This window comes from Triturus cristatus, chromosome 1_2, assembly GCF_964204655.1.
Source record: "Triturus cristatus chromosome 1_2, aTriCri1.1, whole genome shotgun sequence".
NCBI lineage: Eukaryota > Metazoa > Chordata > Amphibia > Caudata > Salamandridae > Triturus > Triturus cristatus.
In genome coordinates, this window is record NC_140580.1 from 778,926,148 (window position 1) to 778,940,881 (window position 14,734).

Here is a 14,734-nt window from a genome sequence, read left to right on the forward strand (position 1 = left end):
ACACTTGAGAATTGCCCAGAAATATGCTCAATTGTGCTTCCCTAATTCTGAAATATCTGCACAGTTCATTTACATTTTGTTGAGTGCTAGAAAAAAATAACATTGCATGGCCTTTCACTAGCACACCTCCAGTAGCCAACATGATTGTCACATAAATCTTCACTTTGAAGTCAGAGCGAGAAAAATAAACACCAAGCTCTCTTGGAAGACCGAGCCTGACGTTTGACCTATAACTTTAAATGCACAGCAAATGTGACGAGAGAAGAACACGATTTAAAGGCCTGTTTACAAAAATCTAGCATTGGTGCAAAGATACAGTAAATAAAGTATGGGCCATGGAAGCTGGACAGTTTAAAACAAAGCCAGCAAGTAGAAAACAAGCAATTGTGCGTGACAAAACACAAATCCAATGGTAAGCAATGGACAAAATGCATTCCCAGGGAAGCCCTCCGAATGGTCCCAAGATGTCGTTCGCAAAACAGACAGCTGCACTGTAGGCTTTGAAACAATGACTCAGAAGCCCTGGTGCAGACATGCCTTTACCATGCCTCATTGTGCTGCATTGCCATGTCTTCCTTTCACTTCTTGACGTTAATCTTTTTTCGTCTGCTAAAGGGTCATTCTTAAATCACGCACGTTTTCTTTTTTTTATTGATTCATTTTCTCTTCAAACCCTAAATTGACAGTGGCACCCAAACACTGATTTCCTTTGCAGGCTTTGTGGTGCAGGCCGATGGCTTTAATATTTGTTTCCTGCACCTTTCAAGAAGCAAGCTATACCAGTAGTGTTTTATCTTGTGCTTTAAACTGCATTGCTCCATAGATACTTGTGGCAGACTCTTAAGGGTAAGACCTTGAAGAGCCCTCTTGCCTGGACGTTGAACATCTTTAGAGTTTTTAAAAAGCTGTGTTAGACCTCGCACATTGGCGTGAGTCTCCCTTCCATTTTTCGCTGTGCCTCATGTATTTTTTGCTGGTGTTAGTTGCTCAAGGTACTGTGCCACTGCTGTCCAGTGCCACAGTGCAAGTGCTCTCTATTGTAAATTAATGTATGATTTGTGATTCCATGATTGGCTGGTTTGGTTTACTTGTCAGACCCTGGTACAGTGCACCAGGAGTGCCCAGGGCTTGTAATCCAAATACAGCCGGTGGGCTTGCAGCACTGGTTGTGCCACCCACAGAAGCGGCCTGTAAACATGTGTCTAAGGTCTGCCAATGCAGAGCCTGTGTGCAGTCTGGTACTGCCATGCTGACTGGGCAAGTGCACCCACTTGCCAGTCCCTAAACCTTCCCTTTTCTTCATATCAAACACCCCTATGGTAGGCCCAAGGGCAGGGTGCATTGTAAGGATAAGGTAGGACATGCCCTGGTGTGTGTGGCATGTTCTAATAGTGAATTACAGCCATTTTCGTTTTTCACTATTGCAAGGCTACCTGTTCTCCATAGGCCAGAATGGGCAGTTTGGTTATTACATCTTATAATCCTAACTGACTCGGAGAACATGGTAGAAATTCGACTTTAGTATGCCTGAACTCAGGATGATAAAATGCATCTTTTAGTGAAGTTGGTTTTAACATTCTGTGTTTGAAAAGGCTACTTCTAGAAATTAGGCATTTTCTTGTCTAACCATTCAAACCTGCCTCTGCTAGGCTGTGTATTCCTTTGTCTGGGATTTGAGTGACAGGGCTGGGGAATTCCAGGAGACAGGGTGAGGTGCCCCATTGGTGAATAGAGAGATCTGCATCTAGATGGGTGGGAGGAGTTGCACCTGGGACCTGAATAGGGCTGTGCCTGCCTTTCACAATGCTGGCTCCACCCCTGGGGAGCGGCTGATGTCTCTGCCCGGCACAGTGAATGAAGAGAAGGAATCCTGTCAACAAAGTGCTCCAGGGCTGTACTTGCCTTCCACAATGCTGGCTCCACCTCCTGTGGGGCGTCTAAATGTTTCTGCCCTGCACTGTGAAAGGAAAGGAGAGGTCTGGTAAACAAAGTGCTCAGGAACTGGTTTGGACTGGGCAAAGGCCCCTCTACCTTCAGAGGACAAAGGATTTCTGGGTATAAATATTGGGACCCTGAGCCCAAGAATTTAGATCACTTTGAGAAAACAAGAAAAACCTCTGCTGAGGGAGGAACCAGAAGAAGCGGAGGAGGAAACTATCCCTGAACCTGGGGGATTGGCCTGCAGTGGTTGCCTTGCTGCCAAAGAGAGGAGAAAGGAACTTTGTGTGTACTTTTACTCAACTTGTGAAGGATCTCCAAGGGCTTGGAAAAGAGCTTGCCTCCTGCTGAAGTCTCAGGAACAACAGACTTCACCCCCCAGCTCCCCAGAGTTCTTTGGAAGTGCCTGCTGTTGTTGTTGGGCCTTCTGAGGGACTGCGCGTCGCAAGCAGCTGGAAGTGCGACTTAAGGAGAAGCGTGCTGCCGTCGGAGCTGTTGTCGTCGCATCTCGTAAAGTGTGTCGCCACTGCAGCATCGCATCGAGCGGAAGCGTCTCGCATCACCCAGGAAGTGTCTCGCAACACCGAAGAAGCGTGTCGCCATCGCAGCTGACGCATTGCACCGCATCAAGAAAAGCGCCTCGCATCCACGGAGAAGCGTGCCGCCATCGGAGCTGCTGTCGTCGCATCGCGTAAAGGGGTGTCGCCGCTGCAACATCGCATCGAGCAGAAGCGTCTCACAAACGTTGGAGAAGAGTGCCGCTGCCAAAGCCGCTGTCGTCGCATCGTGTAAAGGGTGTCGCCGCTGTAGCTGACGCGTCGAGTCTTCTCACAACATCGGAGAAGCGTGCCGGATGTGGAAGATCTTCACGTCTTTATTTCTTTTCACCAAAAACTTCATCGCATCAACATCGTTGCAACACTTTTGTTGCCCTGCGTGTCACATCTAAAAGGTACATTGACTTAGTGACGCATTTAAGAACTTAAGAGAACTAAGCAAAATTCTACCATCTAAAGTAACAGTATTGTGTGTTTTTGTCGTTTAATGGTCTTGTGGTAAATCTATATAAAGAATACTTATTTGTGATATAAAACCTGTGTGGTGTCCATTTGTAGTGTTGTCACTTGGTTACTGTATGTGTTCACAAATGCTTTACACACTGCCTCTGAGATAAGCCTGTCTGCTCGTGCCAAGCTACCAAGGGGGTGAGCAGGGGTTATTTTAGGAGTGTACCCCCTTACCCTGACTAGAGGAGAGTGTCCCTATTTGTCACAAGTGCATACCTGTGCCAACTAGAGACCCCCAAGTCTAACAAGCTGCATGAAATATCTTTGGATCCAGTTGCAAAAAAAGCAAAAAGTAATCATTCTGTTTGAAAGTCTTTATTCATCATTTGTTTTTCTGGACTCCCCATCGCAACTACAAACACTGATGTGCTGCTTTTCAGGCACCTCAAATGCACTGTAGTGAGCATAAAATGCAGCGAAGATGGACCTTTTTTGGGAGGTGGAATCAGCCTTTTACTACCACTTCTTGAACAGAGGCCAGTCTTTTCACACAATAATTGGAACAGAAAAAGATCTACCCTTTGTGTACGAGGTTAGTAGGAGTTGGAGAGACCTTTATTAGCCGATGAAAATTGAAAGGCTTATGCCTCTGATTGGCTTAAGGGAAACTAAAGTTATCTCCACAGTGGGGTTGAACATAAAAGGATTGTCTAGTCAAGACCAACGCTTATATGGATGAGTGATGCAGTTTCCCATGGAAATTGCAAATCTTTTTAATATCTTAGTTGCTCTGGTATGGAGTGTGAGAAAGCCGAGCCTTGCACGTGCAGAGCGAGACCTACAAATCACTTGTAGTTTGTGCTTAAGGATGCGTACTGCAAACTAGGGTTGGTTTATGTCAGACCTGTTCTTCATAACCTGGGGGACGTAGTACTAGCTAATATTTGTGGCAACTAGTGCTTTTTAGTTCTTTAGCCCTATAGATGGTTTAATGCTGTGTAGTTCACTGAATTGACAAGGACCTCCTTCTTGGATCTTTGACTTGTGCGGTATCGTGAATGTGAGCAGCCGGTTTACTCTTAATCACTATTTTCATTATTTCAGGGAGACTTTCTTTTTTGTTCCCGGGCTGAGAATAATTTATGCATTTGATACATCATAGTTCATACTTTATTAATGTTTAGACAGACTTTAAAACATACATTCTTTAAAATCAATAACATTTATATATAAATGCGCAATATAAATAACAATTCATCATACTTCGACTAAAATCACCGGACGCTCACCACCTAAACACTTCAGGGTGCTAATCCAAACAGGTTTTAAGAAATTTAGCCAATGTGTAAGCCTCAGCAAAGAATTCCATTCTTAACAAAAGTGCTTAATGTGGACAATTTATAATATACTTTTTAAAAGAGGTTTTTAAATCAAGCAACCGGGCCTATAAAAATGATGCCAATCAATTAAAACATGAACATTGAAATTTTGAAAAAGCTGTCCACGTGTGCTGTTATTCGATTGATCTAGTAATATTTCAAATTTCTGAGCTCTTACATAATGCACATTTAATGCTACCCGGAATTTTACTAGTCGTAATCGGGCATCTGGAAGTGCAGATAAGTACGGAAATAAATTCATATTTTCCAGTGAATCTGACATATTTTGGGGAGGGTCTATTCCTTATATAATTCAAGTTCGCCAACCTACAATCTTTTTTACATGCTATTTTTTAAATCTGCCTTAGAGTGAGGCCTCAGCTATTTTTAATTCTAATTTTAGAGTTCCTGTGAGAACTTCCAATCTTTTCTTTACCTTCTTTGCCCAGTGTAATTCACTTCTTGCTATTTCAGTAACACAGCAGGCTGATCTCATTTGATGGATCACTTTTTTGTATACTTTACCAGATTCTACTCATGCTGTATCTATTTTGAATGATTTCTGAGCTTTATACGTGTAACTGAAATATTATGCATTTCAATTCACTTTGCTATATTTCTGCCTACTGTGGTGCCACTAATGCGCGTGCAAGTGTAATTCTGCAGATGTTCGTTAATACAGTGCTGACATTTCCTAAATTTAGTTCATGATGAGTAGTTTCCACCGATCATTATTATTTTCACTTAGTTATGTGCAACTAGTGAATTATGTTGAAGAGCTGGACATCATGGTGAAACCTGTGGACCCGACTATTCCAACTGAATTATATATGCGCTTAGCATCCATAATTACTCCATTGCTGTTAGAGGTGCTAAAAGAAATTTGTAACGCGGAACGAACACCTCTTTCCTGGAACAAAGCCACAATAGCAAAATTAAAAAGAAAAGATAAGACCCAGTAGAGTGTAGTTCTTATCGCCCTATATCACTTCTCAATATGGACACCATGATTTTTATCTCTTCGTAAACCTACTAAATCTGATAACTTCAACATGGTTTCATCCCTGGCAGAGATACTACCTCTCCATACAAATTATATTTCTGCATTACTTGTACTCTTAAAGAACCACTGATTATTATTCTCATAAATGCCGATAAGGCGTTTGATAGGGTTTCTTTGAAGTTTTTGTAGGAGCTATTAAAAAACTTAACAATACCCCACTTTTTATTAAACTGGTTCAGGCTATTTATCAAGCACCCAAGGCTCCCATAAATGTACTACAGGAGCTAACTGCCTTTATTTCTATCACTCCAGGATCTCGACAAAGCTGCCCTCTCTCACCCGCTTTGTATGCCTTATATTTGGAACCATGAGGAGCATCTCTCATAATCCAGACTTACTTCTGGCCTCCACCTTGGCCGTAAATGCAGATGATGTATTAGTTTATTCTCATTACCCTACCCAACTATTAACGTCATCAAACAAACAGCCTTCGAATTTGGAAAGATTTCAAGTTATAAACTGAATGCTCACAAAACGCTATTTACTTTGTTGGCAGGGCAGCTAGCCAGGATCCTAGGGTGACAACTAGAGCCAGATATTTAGGCTCTATCATTGCCCCTTCTATTACACTTTGCTATGATTATAACTATGTTACGCAACTACAACAGGTCAAGGCCCAGTTGGCCAAGTGGATGCATTTACCTATCTCTTTGATTGGTAGAATTAATTTATTTAAAATTAATGTTCTCTCAAAAAATATATATCTTTTTCGGGTGCTACCTCTTAATACTCCCTGCAGATATTTCAAACAACTCGACTCTATGATAGTTACATTTATTTGAGATGGGAACAAATACCGGAGAGTGATAAAGTTATTAAAACGACCTATAACTAAGGGTGGATGGGCAATTCTGATTGGCAATGGTACTATTGGGTTAGCATGGCTAAACGCATCAGAATGTTATGACTTTAGCTCTGATAACTGGCTTCAAGTTTTTGCTATAAAAAGTCCCGAATTTGCTAGGGGCAAATTAAATGAGATTTTTCAAGAAAGTCCAATTGAAAACTATTGAAGCTGTTGATAAGTTGGGTACAAATGTTGGGAAAATCTGGGGAATTCCACCATTACATGCATATACTCTTCTGTTGAATGTTCCTGAACTATCTGATTGCTTCACTTCTCTGTACTTTGGTACCTGGCATCATGCTGGAGTTGGGTATTTAGGTGACTTGGTAGACGATCATGGGACTAAATAATGTTCAGGTTTACAGGCAGACTTCTCGCTGCATCTCAATGCATTTTTTAAATATTACATGTTAGAACCTTCTTACTTAGCAGAACTGATCGCAGAACCACTCCACTTGTCTATTCTGAATTTGCACAACTGATTTTTAGTCATCCCCGTTCTACCATTTCCAACAGGCAGAGGTTTAAGTGGGATGAAAAAACTGTGGGGTCATTCAAAGGGGCATAATCGTTGTAATTAAGGGCATGGCTTAAAAACACGTAAGCTAAAAATATGTATAATGTGACTAGTATTTTGTTGCTTCTACCATTGCTTCCAGATGTATAATACAACACATAACATTACACCTACAACACGCCAGGACTATTGGTTTTGTCAATGGGTGCTAGTTGCATAAGATAAAAAAAGCAACAATTATGGCTTCGTTGTATACAACGTTGAAAATGCTTCGATTCTGAAATGATGAGACTCTGAAAGAACTATAACAAGTATCTTTGAAGTTGCATCTGCAGTGGAGAGCTGCACTGCTGCAGGTTTGTTTTTTTCTTCACCCTAAGGATGAGGGGGAAAAATGGAGAGCCCGATAGGAACCCATCTCTGCTCCTGCTTTTTAGAACTGCGGGTGCTCAGTACCGGCAGGTTCCGGCCCGCTTTAATGCCCTGCCGACGGGTGTAAATGCTTTACTCAATATTTAAATGCAACCTATTGGCAGGCAAGTGGTCCACAAGTTTAGATGAGCTCGTCGCAGAGCAAGAGGTGGCTAGCAGCCTTGCTTGCTTCTGCTGGATTATTACACCTACCCAACTGCAAAGCCAGGTTTACAGTACTGTATTTGATTTTTATATTAGCCACTCTCCGCTTTGCAAGTGGTACAATACACCTCAGATTTGCCCACGTTGCTCAACTGGAGCAGCTGACCATATCCACATGTTCGCTACGTGTCATAAACTTCATGAATTCTGGTCAAGAGTTAACCCGCAAATAACCACTATACAACACATGGTACGATACTCCTAAAATGACTTTGTTAGGAAGAGGCAAAGCGGATGGGGATTTTGACTCCCTAATCATTGCCAGACTGAGGATTGCTAGAAGATGGAAGTTGGGCCCAAGTTATGGGAATGGTGTTAGTAAATCATGGAAGTATATGAATTGGAACTTCAAATAGCTAGAATACGAGGATCAACTTCTAGATTTTCAACGCATGAGTCGCAATGAGGGATTATCTGATGCCCTGATTGTTTTGTTGAATACATGTGGCCATTATGTATCCGTTATTTATGACTTTCTTTTATATTTAAATCTTATGGATTTATTTGTCCATGATTTGCCCGATACTTGTATAATTCTTTTTTTAGGTATTTACTCTCAATAAAAAAGAAATTAAAAAAAGATGGACGTCATTCAGTCCTGAATTCTTCCACCAATGCAGAGTTTCTCCCAAACTTATGTAGTCTATTGATAATATTGTATTTGTCGAGATATTTAACAAGCCTAATTTAAATTTATCGATGCAGGTTTTCGGATATTGGTACAAAAGAGCGTGCAGCATGTTTGGGGAAAGTTGCTATATCAGGTAATGAAAATATTTTACCTAACTAAACCTTTTAAAGGGAATTGCAGGGTGTTTAGATTTTTTTCTTGTTGATTTTCTTTCATTTTGTATCATGGTCTATATATGAATGTAATCTAAAATGTGCTCTATTGTACCCCCTCAGATGTACGAATCCCATTACTGTGGAAAAATTCTGATCACTTCAGCAACAAAGAAAGTAGGTTGAAACGCTGAGTTACATCATACACACAGGGGCATGTTTTGTGATTCGTGTATTAGTGTAAAGCACAATAAGTAATCGTGTTAAGTGTTTATTTGCTCTGCTTTTATGTCATGTTTGTGTGTTTAAGTCCTCTTAAAATAAAACCTTTGGATATATTGTATGTTAAACTTATTTTCCTTAATGTATCTTCCATGTACCTACAGCCTTGCAGCTAAATATCACTTTGGTGCATTGAAAAGATAGTATAACAGATGTGCTGTGCTGTACTGTGCAAGGTCCTCCCTCTAGAAAAAGGGGCCCTACTGCGTTGTTGCTAACCTGTAGCTCTCTTCATTTATTCTATTTTCTCCTGGTGAACAGATCTTGGAATCCTGGATGATGCTTATTGGCAGTAGGGACCAGAAAGTTTGTGTCACTGTAACGTTCTTTTGCTTAATTTTGAGCAAAAATTTCAACTCTGAGATGGGCACTAGTACCATGACTGCAAATACAGCTAGGCGGTACTATGCAATCTTCTTCTGAAATGTGAGTACTACAATTGTAGTCCAGAAGAGATGATGAGGGGCTGTTTGGATTAAAGTGTAAGGCGTGATGGAAGTTGGGAGGATGTTTAGCCAGCCGCCAGAAGAATTTGAATCTTTGTACCTGGTCATATGTATATGAAGTAGGTTGAAGCGTAGAATATTTTCACCTTTCATATTAAACAGCATTTCTCACTGCGGCCATCTTGCACCCAAACCAGAGCCATATTCACTGTTTTTAAATGAGCGAAGGAAAAATAGAAATGGTATTACACACAGTGCCATCAAGTGATTTTAGTGCAAGCAGAGAGGGCAGCACCTTGTGAAGAGGACTGATCTTTTCCTAGGTTCTTTGACGTAATGAAATTGTATTTGTGGGTGGAGATTTTTATATCAAACTAGAAGCATAACCATTGTAGTGTGTTCAATTCCTTATTTGTCCGATGATGGTTGCATGGGAATTGGGAAGGGAAAACATGAGTGCATTTTATTTGTAGCCGGGGATAGCTACATGAGAAAAGTATGCATGCCAAGTCTAACCACTTTGGCGAAAGATTGGATTTCCCCTTATTTCCCATTTGAAGTTTCTATTGCATTTGGTGACTTACGCACCTGTGAGGAAAAAGGAAGAGTGAGGGATGATGCACAACATTAAAATTTGTATTAAATAACAGTTTGCCAAATTGGAGACATTTTTATTCTTGGGTAAATTGCATGCAATCTAGGGAGAGAAAAAAAACAAAAGTCAACTCTCAAGTGGGGTGAGGGTCGACACAAGTAAAGGATGGCCGTGAGTCAGTGCAAATTACTGTACACATAGCCACGTGATCATGGATCTGACTTTAGTACCTCTCACTTTTACTTGTTGCTACTAGTACTAGTTATATTTCAATTCCCAATAACAGCAAGAAGATGGTCCCAAGAATGTTCAAGGGATATCTCACAGACCTCTAAATTGAAAATAAGAAAAGATGGAGGTTTGCATTTAGAACTGAACTTTCATGCTAACACTGGAGAAAAAAATAGTTTGCTTAAAAAAAAAAAAACTATGAGTCTTGAGTTACAATGGGGGGGGGGAAAGAATAGTGGTTAATAGATAAAAAGCAAAGACAATACAGGGTAAATCGTGGTAAACAGACCAGGGCATCGGCTTTGTGCACAGTGATTCTGGGTTGGTGGACATTGTTCATATCAGATGCCCCTTTAAAAAAAGTGGAAGAAGAACTTACAACATGGAGGCAGTGAAAGCTGTGAAACTGGAGCAAGTCCGATCTGGGGGTGTTGTGAAAGGATTCAGGTAGACTTGCTGCATTATTTACGTTCTGGATTATTTTTTGCAGCCTGATTTAACTATACATTTTCATTTTCCTGGATTGCCAGGACACTGCACTCCTTGATAACTGAGAAGGAATTCACTGTCCAAAAAGAACATAAATCCCTTCTGTGCTAAATTTTTCCTGGGAGGTGGTTTAGAGACCTCTAACAAGAATGGACTCTGGTGCGGGAGTTTGACCTGAAGTGGGCCTGAGAAAGTATTCTTGCCAGAACTGGGGCACTGGCTAGGAGGAGGGGTAGACAGTGGGCAACCCATAGAACTTGGCATTGCGATCCTTCCAGCCTATCTGTGTATACCTTCCACTTGGTCTCTGGAACTCACAGCTTCAGTTACACCAGCCTCATCCATGTCTTCGTTCCTAATCCTGGATAAATCAGAGTGGCTATGTTCAAGGGATTCTACTAATTATGTTCTCAGAGAGTTTGCAGGAATCTAATGTTATTTTATCCTGTGTGTGGAAAGTATGATAGTGATTCAGGGAGGACTCTCTTCAAAATCTTTGGCAAGAAAGGGCAACTTTTGCACACAGCAGCACTCTTTCCTGGCCTGTGTGTTGGAAATGTGGGGATGATGTACAGCCCCAACCTTCTAAATCTGCACTGTCCTGGACCTGCGCGTCTCATGTAACTTTCAGATGAGGGTGGTCTCTCAATGTGGATGTTGTCTGAAGTCTATTTGTGGAAGGTCACTTTTCTTGTTTTCGTTAGCATAAAGAAGACACTAGTCCACTTTGAATGTCTGTGCACCGCAGCGGGGAAGTATATTTTGTGCAAACTCAATGTATGCTAGTCTGCAGTAGGCTATTTTCATTTGGGATAACTCGCATGTTTCCTTACTCACACCCACCCCTGGAGAACTACACTAATATATAGCAGGACTGTTTCCGCTGCTCAATGTGACCAGGAATCTGATAGAGGAAAGCCTGTTCAACTTCTTAGTGTAATCTTTCAGGAAGAGAATTGATGTGGCTAAGATGCCTCCTAGTAAAGTCCTGTGCACCCTCTTCTTCAGAGTTAGGTTAGAAAGCATGGTGTACAAGAGTAAGTGCGTAGTCATTTCTGTAAATGACCTGACTTAGGCCTTGTTTATAAATGTATTTTACTTCTGAATTTGACGCCAAGAGGAAGAGTAGATGTTCAGAATTTAATAGCTAGGACCTCCGTGTCAAACATTGCTCATGCTACTTGATGACGTGCATGATGTACGCTATGTCAAACCGTGTCAGACCACCTTTGTCCCAGGTTATATCTGCTGCCATTGTAGATGAAACAATTTCTCCTGATTATACCCCCCTTCCTAACAATATCTGCTCCATCAATGTGTACAATTTTCACCAGTTACCTGTTGTAAGAAAATGCCCCTTTCTTCGTGGTCATCCTTTTTTCTTTCCCCTGATTTTATTGCAGGAGTCTAGACTCTGCACACCTTAGCGCTGCCATCCAGTGCCCAGTGTATGTGCCCCAACCTCTAAAACATGTAAAAACTGGTTAATCCCTGACTGTCAAATTTAATCTCATATAAGGCCATAATATATGTTGTAGAAACTAAACTCAGGGCATGGAAAGTTACATGTCTCCTGTAGACTTAAGCCCTTCTGCCATCCAGTAGTGTGACCAGACAAATATTGCTTCAGGCCTATGAGTTTCGACTCACTGTTGCCATTCAAGCCTACAATTCAACCTGTCAAAATAACCTTTTTGAAGGGGGAAAACCTCCCTTTTAAATATTAAGCCACCACTATGTAGACCATGTTGCCGACAAGACAAGGTGCCTGGTATTTTAAATTGGGACCTTTAGAAATGTAATGTTACCATGTCCCTGCAGGGACAAGGCACCAAAAGTTATTTTCACTGTGCAGGCTCTGACTGTCCTATTAGGAAAACTAGAGTGCAAATTAAAATAAGAATTCTGTTATCTCTGGTTTGGGACCAGCTAAAAAAAAAAGTTCACCACTTTTTTTAATTTTTTTATCCTCATCTCACCAATAAGCGCCTGCCATTCTTGGAAAGAAGCTGTTGTTCCAAACTATGCGCCCTACGGCTACTGCATTCGCTTAGGCCAATACAGGCCAGCCTCTTTGTTGGAAGCTTGGTGTAATCCTAGGACCTAGAGGAACACATAGGAACTATATCAGACTCAGGTCCCCACCCCAGGAAACTAGAGCCTGCCATATGTTTACACCACTCTCACTTTCGCCCCCTTGGTCCAAACGAGCCATAGCAAACGCAGCTTTTAACCAATCCTCACACGTTGGGGGCCGCGGTTCTTTCCATTTCATTCAGATTTCTCTCTGCGCGATTAATACCAAATAGAACAGGCTCTGCATTCCTCTTGAAGAATCTTTCCAACCGCGCTGTCACCCCCAGATATGACCAGGGAGACGTTGACCTAGATTTTAAGTTTAAAGATGCCTCCTAAAATGTCCCAGGCCTCCCTCCAGAAAGCTCTGAGTTCAAGGCATTCATAGAAAATGTTGAAATCATTAGCGTTAGGAAGGTTACATCTTGGGCATTTGGGGCAGGACAGTGGTGCAAACTTAGCGATCTTTGCAGGTGTGTAGTAAAGCCTATTAATGACAAAGAAATGATTCTTTTTTTAAACTGGCCGGTTTGACAAATTTATAGAGAATCTTCAAGGAGGGTTCATAAAGATCTTCGACTATGAACTCAAGAGGAGACTGGTTCCAAATTGCATATTGCGGAGGATGTTCCATATCTTTCGCCTCCAAGAACTTCTTATACCAGATAGAGACTTCCTTTCTTTTAAGATGTACTCCTTGCAAAGATTGCTCAAACTCCCAGAATCCTCGTATGTCCCCCTTCTCTGCAGTGTACCAGGAGGCAAGTTGCAAGTATTTTAATCCAGAAAGACTGCTTCCCTCCTTCGCTGTAAGACCTCCCAGGAGTACACTCCTTCTGAATTCAACAACTCTGACCAGATGGTGATGCCCGCCCTCTTTATTGGGATTGCAAGGCTATCCTTCATGAATATCAGGGTCCTGGGCAATCCCAGATCGGGGCAAAATCCGAATAGTAACCCATCCCCCACCTGCCTCTAACCTTATACCATAATCTGAGGGCAGCCCTAAGAACTTTCAAACGCACCCTTTTGAAGAACCTAGTTCCCCCGAATTTATACAAAAAGCCTTCACCACCACCACCGCCCTCTACCTTGACCATTCCCCCCCAGTAGCCTCCATCCTATCATACCTGGCAAAGGTCTTAGAGAAAGTAAATCATCCAACGCCTCACCGACCACCAGAGCAACCACTGGCTCCTCAATGCCATACAGTCCATATTCAGGCCCAGTCACAGTACAGAAATGGCACTCATTGCTGCCACAGACCTCTTCATGATCCTTAATGGAGGAAACATGGTAACCCTCAATTTCCTGGACCTCTGCAGCATTTGACAATCCCACACCATATCTCCATCAGGTGCCTGCTCAAGATTTGAATCCTGATTCTGCTCCTTCTTAACAGATGCAACACAAGCTTTCATCCTGATATCTTTTCTTGATATCTTGCGTCTCGAAAGCACGCAAACTCCTGTTTCGGATGTCTCAAGGTTCATCTCTTAACACCACCCTCTTAAACGCATACATGATCCCTCTGGCCAACGTCCTCCATGCACACATCGTTGCACTGGAGTAATACAATGATGGCCCTGGGCTTTCAATATCGCACTGAAAACATTTTCTGATTGCTGTGATCTGGGATTTCAGTTTTTTTTTTTTTTTTTTTAAATTTAAATCTTTTTATTGAACAAACCAAAGGTCATGCCATACAGGTTCATTTCACTTAGCAAGGTACATGGTCTTTCACAGGCTATAGCCTTGTGCCTGATACAAACTCGTTCTACTACGCTGTCACACTTCTTGGACTACAGAGCGTTAGTTGTTTGTCAAGGAAGGGGACATATGGGGGTTCACACTCATTTCCCCGGTACACATTCCATTTAGTCCAGAGCAGTTTCCATTTTCGAGGACAGCCACGGGCCACGTAAACCGTTTTCTCCCTTGCCATAGACCAGTTTTATGTCCTCTTTCCAGGTGTTAATCGTTGGCGGCATTGTTGCTCCCCAGTGTCTAGCTATATTTCGCTTAGCGACCATCTGCCCCAGCGTCACCCAGAGCTTACCCTTTGTATTCAGGTCCGTGGGCTCCCAGATATTCAGGAGACCTCTTTTAACCTCAGGCCGTAGCGGAACCCCCCAGATCACACTCATGCACTTTTTTCCAGTAAATTTGGACTAGCGGACACTCCCAGAGCGTGTGCAGGAAGGTCCCCTCCTGGCCACATTTTCTCCTGCACATCCCGTCTGTACTCCTACCCATATGTGCTAATTGTCGTTCAGAAAAGTAAACTCTATGCAGAGTTTTCAATTGGACCAGCCGTAGCTTCGCCGAGATGGCCACTTCCTTGGGGGGAGGATAAGGCCGCCTGCCATTCCTCGTCGTCTATTTCTAGGCCGTCCCCTTGAAGGGGGAAAACCTCCCTTTTAAATATTAAGCCACCACTATGTA

At 42.1% G+C, this 14,734-nt stretch overlaps 1 protein-coding gene across 1 annotated transcript in view; it reads left to right on the forward strand.

Moving 5' to 3' along the window:
• RTKN2 (rhotekin 2) overlaps positions 1-14,734 on the forward strand; it is a 237,501-nt gene that overhangs the window by 55,713 nt on the left and 167,054 nt on the right. The window contains exons 3-4 of the mRNA XM_085608786.1: positions 8,093-8,151; positions 8,294-8,347. Of these exons, the coding sequence (XP_085464912.1) occupies positions 8,093-8,151; positions 8,294-8,347 (113 nt within the window). The remainder of the gene's footprint in view (positions 1-8,092; positions 8,152-8,293; positions 8,348-14,734) is intronic.